Source organism: Aythya ferina (genome assembly GCF_964211825.1).
Source record: "Aythya ferina genome assembly, chromosome: 4".
In the NCBI taxonomy this organism is placed as follows: Eukaryota; Metazoa; Chordata; class Aves; order Anseriformes; family Anatidae; genus Aythya; species Aythya ferina.
Window position 1 is genome coordinate 385,678 of NC_140300.1, and position 15,831 is coordinate 401,508.

At 66.2% G+C, this 15,831-nt stretch overlaps 2 protein-coding genes across 3 annotated transcripts in view; one reads left to right on the forward strand and one right to left on the reverse strand.

Moving 5' to 3' along the window:
• The first annotated feature begins 148 nt into the window (after window positions 1-148).
• On the forward strand, window positions 149-1,751 carry LOC311435556 (uncharacterized protein). Of its 2 annotated transcripts, none has more exons than XM_084516680.1 (5): window positions 149-262; window positions 472-589; window positions 664-897; window positions 1,003-1,124; window positions 1,373-1,751. In XM_084516680.1, the coding sequence occupies exons 1-4, from the start codon at window positions 250-252 to the stop codon at window positions 1,109-1,111; spliced, it is 474 nt and encodes a 157-aa protein (XP_084372806.1). In that variant the 5' UTR covers window positions 149-249; the 3' UTR covers window positions 1,112-1,124; window positions 1,373-1,751. The 2 variants fall into 2 exon arrangements, with proteins under 2 accessions (XP_084372806.1, XP_084372805.1); XM_084516679.1 differs by having other exon boundaries at window positions 153-262; window positions 975-1,124.
• Window positions 1,752-1,952: 201 nt separating this feature from the next.
• LOC311435554 (dedicator of cytokinesis protein 2-like) overlaps window positions 1,953-15,831 on the reverse strand; it is a 66,479-nt gene continuing 52,600 nt past the window's right edge. Inside the window, exons 29-53 of the mRNA XM_084516677.1 lie at window positions 13,239-13,337; window positions 12,891-12,985; window positions 12,261-12,339; window positions 12,032-12,132; window positions 11,776-11,834; window positions 11,032-11,180; window positions 10,013-10,098; window positions 9,381-9,537; window positions 9,056-9,096; window positions 8,739-8,829; window positions 8,525-8,644; window positions 7,983-8,072; window positions 7,733-7,837; window positions 6,221-6,362; window positions 5,983-6,064; window positions 5,795-5,879; window positions 5,480-5,566; window positions 4,766-4,942; window positions 4,555-4,638; window positions 4,334-4,471; window positions 3,984-4,069; window positions 3,385-3,535; window positions 3,089-3,185; window positions 2,702-2,835; window positions 1,953-2,635 (exon numbers count right to left, since the gene is read on the reverse strand). Of these exons, the coding sequence (XP_084372803.1) occupies window positions 2,546-2,635; window positions 2,702-2,835; window positions 3,089-3,185; window positions 3,385-3,535; window positions 3,984-4,069; window positions 4,334-4,471; window positions 4,555-4,638; window positions 4,766-4,942; window positions 5,480-5,566; window positions 5,795-5,879; window positions 5,983-6,064; window positions 6,221-6,362; window positions 7,733-7,837; window positions 7,983-8,072; window positions 8,525-8,644; window positions 8,739-8,829; window positions 9,056-9,096; window positions 9,381-9,537; window positions 10,013-10,098; window positions 11,032-11,180; window positions 11,776-11,834; window positions 12,032-12,132; window positions 12,261-12,339; window positions 12,891-12,985; window positions 13,239-13,337 (2,625 nt within the window). The 3' untranslated portion in view covers window positions 1,953-2,545. The remainder of the gene's footprint in view (window positions 2,636-2,701; window positions 2,836-3,088; window positions 3,186-3,384; window positions 3,536-3,983; window positions 4,070-4,333; window positions 4,472-4,554; window positions 4,639-4,765; window positions 4,943-5,479; window positions 5,567-5,794; window positions 5,880-5,982; window positions 6,065-6,220; window positions 6,363-7,732; window positions 7,838-7,982; window positions 8,073-8,524; window positions 8,645-8,738; window positions 8,830-9,055; window positions 9,097-9,380; window positions 9,538-10,012; window positions 10,099-11,031; window positions 11,181-11,775; window positions 11,835-12,031; window positions 12,133-12,260; window positions 12,340-12,890; window positions 12,986-13,238; window positions 13,338-15,831) is intronic.

Below are 15,831 nucleotides of genomic sequence, written 5' to 3' on the forward strand. Positions count from 1 at the left end.
CGTGCAGCTCTGCACGCGCCGCGGCCGTCTCCCGCCGCACGTAGGCGCCGCTTAAAGGGGCGATGCGGAGCGCGCGGCCGCCTGCAGCGCGGACCCGGCGGGCGGAGCCGGCGCCCTTTTAACGCGCGGGCTCCCGGTGCCGGTGGCTCTATTTACATGAGGGGGGGGCGGGCTGAGGGCGTCACGTGACCGGCGGAGCCGCGGGGCCGGTGGCTGCGGGGGCTGAGCGCGGCGGCGACCCGCGGGGCCATGGCGGACGGCGGTGCGCGGGGGGCGCGGCCCGGGGGGCGGGAGGGGTCCCGAGCCGGCGGGGTGACCCCGAGCCCAGCTGCGGGGAGCGCGGGCGGGCGGGAGGGGGGCGCGGGGCAGGTGCTGGGGGTGCGCGGGGCGCGGCGGGGGGCGGCGGCCCGGGGGTGCCGGGCGGGGGTCCGGGGTCCGGGGTCCGGGCGCGGCGCTGACGGCTGCCCGCAGGCTCCTGGGTGCAGCTGCGGAGCGGCCCGGGGGGCGCCGACCCCGCGCCCTCCTCGTGCCACGCCGACGTGGAGCGGCTGCTGCTGGAGGCGCAGCTGGAGCCCGACGGCAGCGACGGGTGAGTGCCGGGCGGGCGGCGGGGCCGGGGCCGGGGCCGGGGGGCGCCCGGTGACCGGCGGGCTGTGTCCGCAGAGCCCCGCCGGCGCCCGGCCCCCCGGCCCGAGGCGAGGAAGGAGCGGGGCGGGCGGGCGAGCGGCCCCCTCCCCGCGGCAGGGCCCCCCCGGGCCTCCCGCAGCCCCCGCCGGGGACGGAGCCGGCCGCCCGCGCCCAGCGGGACGCTCCGGAGGACGCCGAGCGGACGGGGAGACGCCTGCCCGCAGCCCTCGGCCGGGGCTGTGCCCGCTGCCCCGAGCAGCTGCCCGCGAGGTAAGGCCCGGCCGTGCCCCGCGCCCTCCCGCCGTGCCTGCCCGTCCTGCGCAGCCCCTAAGGCTCGCTCTTCCCAGGGACTTTGCCTTCGTGTGCTCCCCGCAGCCGGTGCTGTGGAGCCTGCCGGGAGGGGCGGTGGGCAGGAAGAAGAGGCTTTTCAGTTCAGAGCTGCTGCTGCTCTTCATCCCCTCGCTGCTGCTCAGCCACGTGCTGACGCTGGGACTGGGGTGAGTCTGCCAGGGCCAGAACCGACCCCCGGGTGCTGGCGGGGCACAGCCCTGCTCTGCCGTTGGGGGCCTCTGGCTGCCCTGGCAGGAGGCTGTCGCCCTGGGAGGGGAGGAACTCTCCTGCTCCTCCTTGGGAGCTCTCCCAGTGCTTTTCCCAGCAGCTGCAGTCATCTTTGTGGCTGCTGCCTTCACGCCTCGCAGCCGGGCTCTCCCCAGGCAGGTTCCTCACAGTCTCTGTCTCCCATCAGGATCTACATTGGGAAGCGGCTGGCAGCCTCCTCAGCAAACCCGCTGTGAGGAGCCAGGCTCGGCGAGGGACAGGCGGCTCTGTCGCTCTGCTCAGCACGGAGGGAGCCCCGGTGCAGCCCCGCTGCTCACAGACGTCGTGTTGGTGGCACAAGGCGTCGTCTCTCTGTGCCCCTTCTTTACCCCGGCCTGGGGAGCCAGTCCGTGCCCTCCTTCGTAGCCAGGAACCCGCTGATGGCAGCTTCCTGCTGCAGGCAGCCCCGTCCCTCCCCGTCCCCTCGGTGTGGGTCTGGGTTCCTGCTGTTTAGTACAGAAGACTGTAAACGTGGCTCCTGAGCCTGCAACGCCAGGGGGAAATAAAAAGCCTGGTGCAGCTCTGCAGGCAGAGTGGCGAGCTGGTTGTCCCTGTGCGAGACCTGGCACAGCCCCGCTGCTGAGAACAGGAGCCCCAGCACGTGGGGCTGCTTTGGGCTCTCCTCGCCACGAGGCCCAGCTCTGGAGCACGGTGTGATGCTGGGGCCCTGTGGGGCAGGGACGAGTGCTGCAGCGTGCGCTGGGTTTTGATGAACACTGCAGGGCACCTGGCTGACAAGTGGGTCCTTTATTAGTCGGCTCGTGGCTGCAGCCTGCCTGCAGCAGGGAGGCAGGGGCCGTGCCGCTGGCTGCAGCGGTACTAGCTCAGCACAGGTGGGGTTGTGAGGCTGGATACCAGCAGGGGAGATGGCACTGCACAGGGTACGGCGCTGCCCAGGCTGTGCTCACCGACCTGGCTGGCTCCTGTGCGATCATGGCCAGGGCCAGAAGCGTCCCAGTGCTGTGGGATGGGGGGGGCAGCAGAGGAAGGGTATGAGGGGGTTCAGGGAGCTGGCAGGGAGCTTTCCGGCTCGCTCTGTGCCAGGGTGGTGGCGGTGGTGGGATGGCAGTCCTCCTGGCAGCCTGCAGGCAGGGCACTGGGGGGCTGCGTGGGGGAGGCAGCAGGGCCGGGCCAGGTCTGAAGCAGAGCAGTGGTTGGGGGGTCCCAGCTGGGGTCCCAGGCTGAGGGCAGCAGCACCTCAGGGTGCACGGGGTGTCCTGGAGCCACGCGGGTGCTTCTGGTGCGAGCGCTGTGGGAGAGGCAGGGGGGCGGCCGGGGCAGGGCCCCGTGCTCCAGCCCCCACGGGCAGGGCAGGGACAGCTCAGAGCTGTGACAGCCGCTTGGACTTCGGTGGTGGAGGCGGGGGTGACTTCAGCGCCCTGCTTCCATCCGCTGTCGGTGACGGCAGCGCCTGTGAGCAGAGGGGTGGTTACGGGGGGCAGGGGCCAGGCTGGGCCGGGGCAGGGCCGTGCGGTACCTTCCCCCCACTGGCAGCATCGCTCTGCTCCAGGAAGGCCTCGTACACCGTGGGGCTGATCCTGCGGGGCAGCGGCGGGGCCTTGCTCGCGCTCTTCACGCGGCCGCCGAAGCCCGTGGGGGACGGGGACAACGCTGTGGAGGAAGGCGGGCTGGGCAGCACGGCTGGCACAGCACCGGGGGGCCCAGGCCTGCTCCGGGGGCCCTGGGCTGCCCGTGGCCACCCCCGGGAGCGAGGGCCCAGTGCTGAGGGGCTGGGGCTGCAGCCCTGCTCTCAGGGGCTGGATGCCAGCGGGGCTGTGGGGCTGGGGAGGTGCCCCCCGGCTGCAGGGGGCTGCAGGGGATGGGAAGGCTGTGGGGCTGGGGGTACCTGCGGGGCTGGGGGTACCTGCAGTGCTGGGCTCGCGGCTCGGTGGCGGCTGTTTCCCGTCGCAGCTGCCCAGGCTGCTCTCGCTCATGTTGCGGGACAGTCTCCGCTTGTCATCCTGGGGCACGGAGAGGGGGCTCAGTGCCTGGGGGGCAGGACCACGGCCCGGGAGCGCAGGAGCCTCTGGCAGAGCACGATGCTCCCCAGCACTCTGTCTGCAGGGCTCTGAGCCCCGCACGCCTCCAGCTCTGCCCCTGCTCCCCTCCGTCAGCCCAGAGCGAGCAGGGAGGCTGCAGGGCTGTGCTGGGCACCATCACCTTGGGCTCTGGCAGCTCCGGGACAGACAGGCGCGTCTCCTGCCGCCAGTACCCAAAGAAGGTGCTGGAGCGGTTCTCCTTGCGCTCGCTCCTGCGGTCCTCGCCCTCGGCAGTGCGTGGGGCAGGCTTTGGGGTCGGGGGTGCCTCCGTGCTGCAGAGAGACTGGGGCTGGTGAGCGGCCAGTGCAGGGGAGTGGGAGCGGGGCCGTGCTGCTCACCAGCCGGGCCACAACCAGGCACGGCCGCCCTGAGCCAGGCACCAGCACCGACCCTGGCAGAGCTCAGCAGCGGGTGCTTGAGGTGGGACCAAGAGGGAGAGGCACGGATGGCTCAGGGACAGCGGTGTCTGGGTGAGCTGGGAGGGCTGCACGTGGTGTGTCTGCTCTGTGTCCTCCCAATGGGATGGGGGTGGCGTGGTGGGATGGGCCCCTAAGATGTGGCTCGGCATAAAGCACCAGGGAGGGAAGCTGGGTGGGCACTGCGCTGGGGCAGGAGGGAGGGAAGCGTGTGGTGCCCTGGGGAGTGGGAATGGCTCAGGGCTGTGGGGGTGGCAGGGGGTAAGGCAGGGCCACCAGCGTTCCTCCCCAACACCGCACTCGCCTGTCTCCAACGTGGCTCTGCCGGTCCCAGTCTGGTCCCCAGGCTGCAGACCGGGGTCGCCCACTTCGCCGGTCCTCGAAGGAGATCTGAGAGCGCCGGGGGACCAAGAACCAGGAGGGGTGAGGCACGGAGCCTCTCGCCCTTCTCGCCCCTCCTGGTTGCGGTGCTACCCAGTGGCAGTCGTCCCTGCTCCCAGGGCAGGCAGAGACCCTGTGCTCCCACACGCACGCTGCCCCCAGCCCTGCTGCTGCTGCAGCTGTGGCCCTATGGGGCCCAACCCGCTGCCCCAAGACGTGGGGCACCTCGTGCAGCAAGCCCCTGCGGGTGCCACACGCTGCCCTGGCACTCACCATCTCCCGCACGCCGTACTGGCTCTCCACCTTGGACCGCAGCTGCACAAAGCACTGCTCCATGCGCTCGTGGAAGGGCCGCAAGTCCTCCGTCACCTTCCGCTTGTGGATCCGGATCCCCTCTGCCAACAGCGGGGTCTGCAGGAGAAGAGGGCGCGGGTCTGGCTGGGATCGTTGGGCTCCCTGGGCCAGGGCTGCTGGCGGGGTGCCACAGGCGGTACCTGCCAGGCGATCAGGTCCTTCAGCTTGTCGATGTTCCCCTGGTCCTCGGGGTGCTCCTTCAGGTATGACTCCTGGAAGAAGGCCTGCAGCGAGCCCCGCTCAGTCCCGCTGGTGGCTGACACGGGCACAGGGTGGTGCTGGTGCCCTGTGCTCTGTCCCCACACCAAGAGCACCGGCCCGGGGCAGCACCCGCACGTCCTCGGTCCTCACCGTCTCATACTTGGCGAAGCCACCCATGACGGCGGGGTCCACGATGCCGTTGAGCAGCATGGAAAGGGGGTTGACAGGCAGGCTGGGGTCGTTCTGGTGCCGGTTGATCTCGCTCAGAATCTTCTCGTTTGTTTTCATCATGGTCTCGATGGCGTTCTCCAGAGGGGAGATGATGTTCTATGCCCAGGGAGGGGGGGTCAGCAGCTGCCTGGCCTGCAGCCTTGCCCTCCCCAGCCCCGGGGCTGCACATCTCGCCCCGGGGGCCCCAAGAAGCCCCTCGAGCCTCTGGCACTGAGCTGGTGGCCTGCGGGGACGCGCTGTGTGGGTCCCTGGCTCCGGGCTGCCTGCAGGGTTCTCACTGCAGGCGAGAGGCTGCAGCCCAGGTGACAGCGTGGCAGGGGCAGCTCAGTGGGGAGCTTACGGAAACGTCATTGGCACTGTGGGGGCCGCTGTGCAACAGCAGTGAGCACCCCGGGGACGCCGTGTGACAGCACTTGTGCTGCTGTAGAGGGGCTCTGCAGCAGAGCGGTGCCACAGCCCAGATTGCGTGCTGCCTGCCTTCACTGCCGCAGCACCCGGCCCCCCTGGGCTTTGGGCTCCCCCCACTCTGACCGAGGGGTAAAAGCCACGAGTGGAGCTGCTGGCTGGGCAGGGGGCAGCCCGGGAAAGGGGTGCCTGGGGATGGCCCCACTCTCCTCACAGCCCCCTCCTCACCGTGGTAGTGGTGGTCACCGCGAACCAGCGCAGGATGCCAGGCAGGGGGTAGGCTGTCACGAAGGTCGTCCGCTCAATCCACATGGTCTGCAGGCAGGGCAGCAGTCACTGCACCGCCCCGCTCCCCGTCACCCCAGGGTGCCCCCGGCCACCCCACGGGGTGGGGGGCTCCCACACGGGGCTGCCGCCTTCCCCATCCCAGGACCAGAGCCCCCTGTCCCTCTGCATCCCCTTGAGACCTGGCTCCTCTCAGGGCCCCTGCAGCTCTGTCTTTCCCCCCGTCCTGGGGTCCCGGCAGCCCCTGGAAGCACTCACTGCAAATTCGTTGTCTGGATCCTTTGGGCCTTTCTTGAAGGGCCGCGAGTAGCTGAACTTCTGGACGTGGTTGGCCTTGTAGAAGCTGCAGAGGAGGGAAGGGACAGGGCACAGAGACGTGTGCAGGGGAAGACGTCCCTGTGGTGTCCCACACCAGGCGGTGCACCCGTCCCTGCCGGGGGACTCACTTGGTGATCTGCTCCGGGATGCTCCTGTCCTTGAACCGGACCTTGGCTTCCTCCACCGGCTGCACGGTGAAGCACTGGATGTCTGCGGGAGTGAAGGAGCCTCAAGCACCGCGGGGCTGAGGGGCTGGGGCTGCAGGGGAGAGGGGATGGGGGGTGCGCGGGAGGTGCTGCGGGACCCGCGTGGGGATGAGGGCCCAGGGAGCCGCCCGCCCTGCCCGTGCCCACGCTGCCAGGATACACTGCCCCGGGGAGCCAGTGATGTCGGGGCCGGGCGGAGATGTGGTCTTCAGCTTCTCAGCGTTGGGGAAGGGGCTCAGCAGCCGCATCTCAAAGTCCTCCCGGCGCTCGTACTCCTTGCCCCGGTAAATGAAGACCTTGTTCTGTGGGAGGAAGGGCAGTCGGTCCCAGCACGCTGTGAGTGGGGCCAGGGGCCCCCCTGTGCACGGGCAGGTGAAAGTACCAGGAAGGCTGAGCCTCCAACCGAGGGGGAAACCCCTTCTTGGAAAGAAAATCCCCTAACCCAACAGCTGGAGAAAAATGGAATTAAAGGGTATCTGGCTGTGGCAGCTGGGGCTCTGGAGAGAAGCTCTTTGCTCAGGTGCACAGTGACCAGGTCTGCAGCCAGTGGATACAGAAACCCACCCAGGAGGCAGCAAGGAGACCTTGGAAATGGGGTTGACGGTGTGAAAAATGATGCAGCTCTTGCTGTGGCTGGAACAGCAGAGTAGCAAAATAAGCACCAACACTTCAGCTGGAAGAAGCGCACCAAGCATGCAAACTGGTGCCCAAGCAGACTAAAAAATGTAAGAAAAGTAAAAGGAGTGAATGGGGCTGAAACACTGCCTTGCTCTCGCTGGGGAATGCTGGATGCCTGTTTGCCAGCGCAGGGAAACAGAAGGGTGCTAAGCAAACCGCAGCCCGAAGGCCTCCCATTCTCCCTAAACCTGTGCTGCTGGCAGGGACGTGGAGGGGCAGTGGGGATGCTCCGGGAGGTACCTGGATGCGTTCACAGGTAGCACAGACATCTCTGCACCCCAGACAGGATACAGCACAAATCTGCCTCTGCGCCCAGGCAGTGTGGTGCAGACACAACTTCCCTGCGTGCTGTAGCCACGAGGTAGCGCAGGTACAGCTGCTACAGGTGGAGCACCAGGACCAGCGCTCTGGGCAGAGATGGGCCAGCAGAGGTACATCCCTGCGTGCCAAGGGCACTGCCCAGGGCCTTCCCTGTCATGTGCTATTGAGAACCGCAGCTTTTCATGCCATGTGTTTCTTTCGTAAGTGCTGCACCCCAAAGCAAGCTGGGGTGAGCTCCAAGGAGCTCCCGCTCACCTCATCCCTCAGGACCATGTCTCCATCCCCATCCCCATCCCCATGTGCTGCCAGACCTCCACTAGATCACAGAATCACAGAATTGTAGGGGTTGGAAGGGACCACAAGAGATCATCGGGTCCAAGCCCCCTGCCAAAGCAGTTCCCTAGAGCAGGCTGCCCAGGTAGGTGTCCAGACGGGCCTTGAATATCTCCAGAGAAGGAGACCCCACAACCTCCCTGGGCAGCCTGATCTCTCCAGGCCACAAGGACCATCTTGTTGCTGCCATCCTGGTGAGGAGCAGGGACAGCTCTGGGGCTTCACTCACAGGGACAATGCCCTGAAATGGCCACAGCTGCTGGACAGAGCTGGCCGTGGGCAGGGCACAGCACATCGCTGCGGAGAAGCCCAGGCTGAGCACAGCAGCCAGGAGACTTACCCGGAGGAAGGTGGGGAAGCCTTGCCCATAGTAGCCCACAGCAAAGTAGTCTGGGCTGGGCCGCAGCACCTTCAGGATCTTCTCGTAGAACTTGGCTTCCCGCTGCTGCAAGGGGAGATGGCGCTGGAGGGGTGCAGGAGCCCCGCAGCCCCCCCTGCCCTGCCCCACGGCTCACGGCCCAGTGGCACAGTGCCCCCAGCCCAGACCCCGCTCCGCTCCATTGCCCAGCCCAGCCCAGCCGGGCACTCACCAGGATCTCACTCAGCATCTCGTAGTCAAAGATTTCGCTCTCGTACTGCTCTGCCAGCTCCTTGCAGATGTGGATGGCCTCCTCCCACATCTGCAGCAGAGGGGCCAGGGTGTGGGGTAAGCTGGGGTGGGAAGGGGACTGGGTGCTTCCAGGGCACACAGCCTCTTCTGCAGGGTAACGGCAGCTCTGCTCCTGCACGAGGAGCAGGATGGGTCCCCGGTGTGCTGCAGCAGGGCTCACCTCCTGCCATCGTCAGTCACGGTGCCCCCTGCCAGGCCAACCCCCTGTGGGGTGCCAGAACTCCCCACATTTCCCCAGGGCCAGGGCTGAGGCTCATACAGGATGGGGGAATCGAGAGCTGGGGGGCTGCAGGGATGAGCCGTCTGGCCCCAGCTCACTGCCTCCTGCCTGGCGCAGGGCAGCTCCAGCCCCACCCCGGCAATAGGGCAGGGACACCCTGACCACGAGGGGATCGGAGCAGGGCGGCGATGGGGGGGAGCTGGGATGGCCGGGGGGCTGCAGCTGCCCCACGCTGTGCTCACCTTGCCCTGGTCGAAGTAGTTGATGATCTGGTTGTAGAGAGCCTCCTTCAGCTGCCGCTGGGTGTGCAGGCTGGGGCTGTGCAAGCCCTGCATGGGCGCCGTGTTCGCCTCATCCGACCACTGTGCGGGGCAGCAGCAGCAGCAGCGTGTCACACAGAGCCCTGGGGACCCCGAGGCACGTGGCAGCCCCCGGCCCCTGCCCACTGTGCCGCACCTTGAGGAGCCTCGCGTGCAGCAGCAGCGTGTAGGCTCCCTCCGTGTAGTTCTCGTAGCTGATGTGCAGGTCCTTCAGCTTGTACAGGTACCTGGGAGCAGGGCGCCACGTGCTGGGCATGATGCCGGGGAGGAACAGCCCCAGCACCCTGCCCTCCGGCCACTCCACCTTCCTCCCCCCATGCAGGGGCTGGGGCAGGCGGGGTGGGGGCAGCTCAAGGATGGGGACCCCCTGGCTGATGCTGGGCGCCTTCCTGTGCTTGCCAGCTCCATCGGAGCACCGGCCGGTGCCGGGGGTCTCCCTGGGGCAGCGCTCACCTGATGTACATGGCCTGGCGGTCGATCTCCTTGTAGAAGTTCTGGGAAAGAGCAGGCATTAGAGCGGCCCCAGGGGGCTCCCAGCGCAGCCCCCGTGCTCCCCAGCTCCGGGTCACGCTGCCAGCAGGACCCAGCCCAGCAGGCACCGGGCTGCCCTTGGCAGCGCAGGGCTGCGTGGTGCTGCCCAGCCGGGGGCACCAGCCTGGCACCCTGTGCACCCCAGCTCTGCTATGCTGGGGCTGCTGCAGACCCCACAGGTATTCAGGGGGACGTGGGGCTGAGCACAGCCGGCCCTGGGAGCTGGGGTCATGGGGTGGGCACCCACCAGGAGGTTGACGGTGCAGCTCATGCTGTAGGTTTTGTTCTCGTCGTTCATAACCGCCCGGTAGTCGAGGAGTCGCTCCAGGAGCCCCGTTACCAGCGCCACAAAGCTCTCCCCAGGCTTGGCCAGCTCAGGGTGACCCCGGCAGCAGCTGAGCAGGCTGGGGAGCAGAGGAGGCGATGGGTCTGGCTGCATGCTCAGCTCCGCAATGCCCCAGCTTAGCTGCACCCGAGGGGCGGGTGCCAGGCCCCCCCACAGGGGACAAAACAGCACCGCCGGGTCAGCGGCCAGCCAGCAGCCGTGCTGCCCCCAGCAGGCACAGCAGGGACAGGGGAGAGACCCAAATGCCCCAACCGCCCGCACACCAGGCTGAGATGGGCACCGTGGGGCAGGAGCAAAGCCAGGGCAGGGCAGGACCGGGGGGGGCTGGCTGGAGCTGCTGTGGTGCACGAGGGCACACGTTGCTCCCCGGGCACAGCCTCTTACCTCAGATCCAGCACCCCAGGAGGTGCACCCTGGGTCAGAGCACAGCACGGAGGAGCGGGGTGGACAAGATGCAGCTGGTGCAGGGGCACAGAGCATAGCAAAGGGTCGTTCGCAGAGGGAAGGGCGTGGTGGAGGTGCTGCACACTCACATGCTCTCAAAAAGCTGCTTGTACTGCTCATCTCCCCGGCCACCCTCCACCTCGCTGTCCAGCTTGCGCAGGATCTCATCCTCGAACTGCAAAGATACAGAGGTGAGCGTGTCCCAGGAACCGAGGATGTGCTGAGCTCAGCCCCAGGCTGCCACGGCCGCAGCTCTGCGGGGCACAAGGCAGCGGCACCGGGAGAGGGGTGGCTGCGGGGCTGGAGCCAGCTTGGGCCACGCAGGCAGCCCTGGGCTCAGCTGCTTCGGGCGGCTCTCCCAGGGCTGCCCAGCTCAGTCCCCCTGCCCAGCTCAGTCCCCCACGGGGTCCCAGTTGTTCCCCAGGTCCTGCTCCTTCCTCATTGCCACCTCCCAGCAGCCTGGGCCGCTGCTGCAGCCTGGGGCATCCCAGTGCTGTGGAGAGGATGGTGTCCCGGGGATCTCTGGGCTCTGCCCCATGCCCCCTAAAGCCACTGCCTGCCCTGCTGGGGGTCAGGGCTGTGCCTGCCGGGGTCCCCCACCCGCCAGCTGAAGCTTAGCCTTGGGGTTTGTGCTGCAGCTGCTCCCAGTGGACTCTGAAGCCTGCACATGCACAGCACGGGACATGAGAGAGCATGGCTCTGGGGGTCCCAGCCTTTCTTCCACAGGACATCCCACAGGGAGATAGGCTTCCAGCTCAGAAAAGACCCAATCACAAATCGGAAAAACCTTTTGCACAGAGAAAACTCACAGCAGCTCAGGAAGAGTGTGCCAATACGGGAGGTTTATACCGACCTCTCCCCTCCTGCCGTGCTCTTGTTTCCAGCCAGTGCTGGGGCTCGCTGAGTGCAAACAGCCTGGCCTGTCCCTGCTGCTCACTGGGCAATGCTCAGCACCACCCTGAGGTGGGAGGCCCTGGCCCCAGCCCCTCTCTGCTGCAGCCCCACGTCCCAGGAGCCCCCACCCATGCCACAGGGATGGTGAGCCCGGGCGAGAGGCAGGATCCAGCCGCGTTGGCCTCCCCAGCCCTGCCTGGCCCTGGGCACTCACCCGGCTGAAGCTCGCGGTCAGCTGGTACTCGCAGAGCATCATGTCGAAGAAGATGGGGATGGTGGACTTGCGCAGCTCCAGCTCCGGCACAAGCGTCATCTCCAGGATGGGGCCGACCATGCCCGGGATGAACTCGATCTTGCGATGGCCTGGGGAGGGCACGGAAGGCTGGTCTGCCTAGGCACTCACAGCCTGTGCCCAGGAACAGGCAGCGGTGTGTGGAAGAGGCCAGGGAGCGGCGGTAGGAGAGGTCTGTGCACCCCGTGCTGGTGGCAGGGAGGTCGCGCTGTGTGGCCAGGACAGCACGACCAACACTCGGCTATGGGGCCATCAGCCGGGGCTGTGCTGGTGACCCAGAGGCACTGCACAGGCAAACAACCCGCACGGGAGCCTGAGGGCACCAGGCACTGCTCTGTGGTTCCACACTCAGGAGGAGACATCGTCCCAGCACAGCCCCTTCCCCAGGCCATGCCCGACGCTGCGCTGGGGCTGCCCCGTGCCCCCCGGCACAGAGCCACGGGCAGACGCCAGCCCCAGCACGGGGATGCTGCTGGCTGGGAGAGTGGCCTCAGGACCACGGGCTGGCACGTCCCACAGCATCCCATGGGGCACACAACTGCAGCCTCCTATGCCCCACACTTGGACTATTCCACTCCCCAGCACCCGTTCTGGGGACAGAGGTGATCAACGCCAGCCTGCAGAGACTCTCCGAGCCTCCTCATTGCTGGCAACACCACGGCTCACCTAGGTTGTACCACATGTCCCGAATGGCAGCTCCAATCTTGGCTCTCATGTCCCCGTACCTGCCAGGATTGGGGGTGGTTAGCATCACTCCGCAGCTGGGCACAGCCCACGGCATGTCAGCTTCCAGGCCAGGAGGCCATGCACAGCCTGAGCGGCTCATCCCCAAATCCCTGCCTGCACAGCACGGCGGCAGGCTGGGGCTGGAGCCTGGACCCGAGCGGCAGAGCTCGGGCAGGCGGGGGCAGGAGTGACTCACTTGGCCAGGATGCTGGTGCGCTTGGCCTGGGAGAAGTTCTCCAGCTGCAGGGAGTCCTGGGTGAGGAAAGCCACGGCCAGGTGGAAATAGTTGTTCCAAAGCTGCAGTGAAAATGGGGACAAGTGCCAGGTGGGGTGGCACAGGGGGAGCTGGGGCTGGATGCAGCAGCCCTGCAGGCTGGGCATGTTCCCTGCAGCCCCCATCGGGGGTGGGGGTGGTGCCCCCTTACCTGCAGCTCGAAGCTGCTGCTGCTCAGGAACATCTCCGTCAACGTCGTGGCAAACTGGTTGATGGCGCGCAGGAACTCCCTGCAGGAGCACCCGCAGCACGGGCGCTGAGCTGGGGGTGGCCGTGCTGCCGGACCCCCCGCCCACCAGCAGCAGGGGGGAGCAGGGCTGGCGGCCCCCAGCCACGGGAGGCAAGAAACAGGGGCAGGTGGGGGCAGCCTGGGGCACCACCAGCTTCCCCCAGGGGCTGGGGTTCTCAGCGTGCTCCTGCCCCCATCCCCATGGCACCGCATCCCTTCTGCCCGCCATGCTGCAGCCAGGGGCTGCACGGGTGCACCCGCTTGGAGGTACGAACAGACACGTCCCTGGCATCCCAACTTCAACCCCAGCACAGCTGCTGTGCGCAGACACCCAGGGAAGGAGGGATGGGGTGTCTGGCAGCAGCTCCCCGCTCCCCCAGGACCCCACAGCATGCCCCTGGGGATGGAGAGAGCGGCTCCTGTTCCTGTGCTGCTTGAGACAGACGTGGGGGGCCAGGGCAGCCTCAGGCAGTGTCTGCGTGCCCCAGCAAGGTGCCCCAGCTCTCACACGCAGCCCCAGCACCGGGGTCCCTCCCAGCCCAGGGTCCTCACCGGTTCTGCACCATGTTCATCACCATCCAGTCCGAGGGGTACACCGTCTTGCCGATCAGGTCCTTGAAGAGGATGAAGGTCTCCATGAGGAAGTCCTGCCGAAGAGAGGAGATGTCAGGGGCTGGGGCTCAGCCGTGATGCTGTGCTGAGCGCCAGGGCCAGGAGTGAACGGCCACCCAGCAGCGGGGACGCAAGCGGTGCCAGTGGCCAGGGCGGTGACAGCAGTGCCAGGTGCCCTGCTGCGGGCAGGGTGGTGGGGCCAGCGGGATGTCGCTCTCGAGGGTCAGAGTGGAGATGCCCTGTGCCCCCTGCCATGGCCCAGGTCTCACTGCGTGGGGCAGCACTCACCATCAGCTCAGCCCGGGAGGGGAACGCCTGGATGTAGGAGCTGTAGTGGTCCTTGTCCATCTGGCTCAGGATGGCAGCCATGCAGGCCACGTAGTGACTCTGAGGAGGGAGCAGCTGGGTCAAGCACTGCTTGGACAGTGTCAAGGGGGCCCCGTGAGCCCACTCAGGCTCCTCCAGCCATCCCCACTCCGAGGCCCCACTCCCTGCCTCTCCAGACCTCTCCTTGTGCCCCACTCAGCCCTGGCTCCCTCGTCCCTTTGTCTCCGCTCTCTGCACACCCTGCTCCCAGGGTGGGACAGCCCTGTCAACTACCATGGTGCTGCAGAGAACGTGGACATAACCATAACATATTTGTGGTAGCATAAATCTGTGGGTTTAAAGTGAATTAAAGGTAATGTGTAAGTGCATTTTTAGAATGGCAAGCAGCTTCTTTCTGTGCCTTTAGTGAAGGGTCCCAAACTGAGCTGTGAGCTGTGCTCCCGCTCTGGGAGCTCACAGCCTTGTTATGACACGAGCAGGGCAGCTGTAGCAAAGGCTGACCAGGATTCCCATTCTGCACAGTGAGAAAGGTTGTGCTTGATCTTGGACTTGTGCTCAGTTGCATTGTTCATGAAACAAGAGAGGAGCAGGTGGCAGAGAGCAATGCCCCACCTGCTGCTCACCAAAGCCTTTCATCTTCCCTTTAGTCTATTATAAATGCAACATTTTCTTGATGATGCTTCTAACATAAAACCTGAGTCTGCAGTAGACTTTAAAGCACTTTGAATACTGACTTGTTAAGAGGAGCTTTGGTCTGGGGACAAAGCTAGTGGAAACTCCCTGATGGATGCTCAGTGTTGAAAGCCCGAGAGCTGATGGGGTTGGAGCTCCTGATCACTGAACGAGAAAGTGTTGCTCGATCTCCAGGATCATCTTGAGCTCTGGTCACTCAGCTGCTGGCCAGCACGCAATACCAGGCTCAGAGAGGTACTTCAAAGCATTTCTTCCCAAAGGCTGCCTGCCACCAGGCACAAAGGGACTGCTCCCTGCTGGGGCGGTCTGCAAGAGGACGCCACCGAGCCCGCACCTTGGGTGCATGCCAACAGCTCGAGGCCCTCACATGCCATTCGGGGAGGCTGTGACTTGGAGCCACCCCGAGCACAGCAGCACCAGGGACACACCAGCCCTGCCCCAGCCCCACAACACGCAGCAACACAGCTGGTGTGCTGGAAAGCTGGCTGCTCTGAGCACAATGGAGAACCCTGCACAGCTGGTGCTGAGCGAGGACAAACACTTGGCCACGCAGCTGCACGACACCTCCTGGGTTTTGGCAGCATCCAGCATGGCCCATGCTTGGCTGTTCAGCCAGAAAGCTCTCCCTGCCCTGGTAGTGGGAAAAGGCAGCTCTTTCTGAGGAGGATGCATCACTTGGCAGGCTCAGAATGAATGAAGGTGGCTTAGTGTCATTGGCAGGGCCCGTGGGTGGTTTCAGGGATAACTTTTCCTCTGGGGCTGCCGTGCTGCCCCCGAGGAAAGGAAGCAGCACAGGGAATTATCTTGTGAGAAGCAAACGAATGACAATGCCATGAATCCCAATCCTTTTTTAGCATCAAAGTGAAGCTACAGACCTGAAGTGTCCCTGCTGAAGGCCGGCACACAGCAGGGTCAGCAGCACCTGCACATGGGGCAGCCTTGCAGGCACGTGGCAGCAGCGCTGCAGAGACACTCCGGTCACCAGCTGCCCACGTGGCTGAGCGGGCACAGCTCGCCTGCAGAGCAGGGGTCAAGCCTCTGCTCACCGAGCAAGGCTGCTGCCCCAGCCCCAGCCAGGCCCACTCCCAGACCAAGTGCTGCCAAAGCCAGGGCTTCCACAAGCCCACCCACATCCCACAGTGTGGCCGTGTGTGGTGCCACAGAGCCGTCTGGGCAGGCACACTGCTCACAGCGGGCAGGAGCAGCTCGTTCCTTCCTGGGGGGCCATTTCACACGCACCACCCGCAGTGGATGTCACCCACCATCGCTGCAGGGCTGCATGAGCCTCGCACCTCATTGCCCCAGGGGTAAGGCCGGCAGTGCCCCAGGGGCAATGTGGTGCGAGGCAGGAAGGATGGGAGGCAACTTTCGTATGGGCCGGGCTATGCTAGGGATTTGATGAGATTAGTTCAGTCACCTGAAAGCAGCTGTTCTGGTGGCTGCCGGCGTTAGATCCCGGTGAACTCCCTGCGCCGCTGCTACACTTCGTTCAAGGGAAGCTGTATTTACATTTAGATTGCATTACCGGGGAGCTGTACAGCCAGACCCTGCTCCGCGTATGGATGCGGTTTGTCCAGCGGATGGCACGTGCATGTGGAACCGACACAGCCCTCACACAAACAGCACAGCCCTCACACAAACCCACCGGTGGGACCCTGCTCGCTGACAGCACCCGGCCGGGCCACCGCCCCAGCACGGGGCCAGCAGACCCGGGGCCCATGCACGGTCCCGGCGCTGCCCCAGCACCACGGGAACCGGGGCACACACGAGAGCGGCGGGGACGGGCTCAGAGCCAGCGCAGCGGTTCCTGGTGCCCGGGGGATGCCGAACCAACCGCCCGGGGCCCGGCGCGGCCCCTGCC

Bases quoted from the DNA above. Each gene is read 5' to 3' on its own strand.
- LOC311435556 (XM_084516679.1), top strand. The intron at 590-663 runs GTGAGTGCCGGG...CTGTGTCCGCAG, and splicing joins GAGCCCGACGGCAGCGACGG to AGCCCCGCCGGCGCCCGGCC. The intron at 898-974 runs GTAAGGCCCGGC...CGCTCTTCCCAG, and splicing joins CCCGAGCAGCTGCCCGCGAG to GGACTTTGCCTTCGTGTGCT.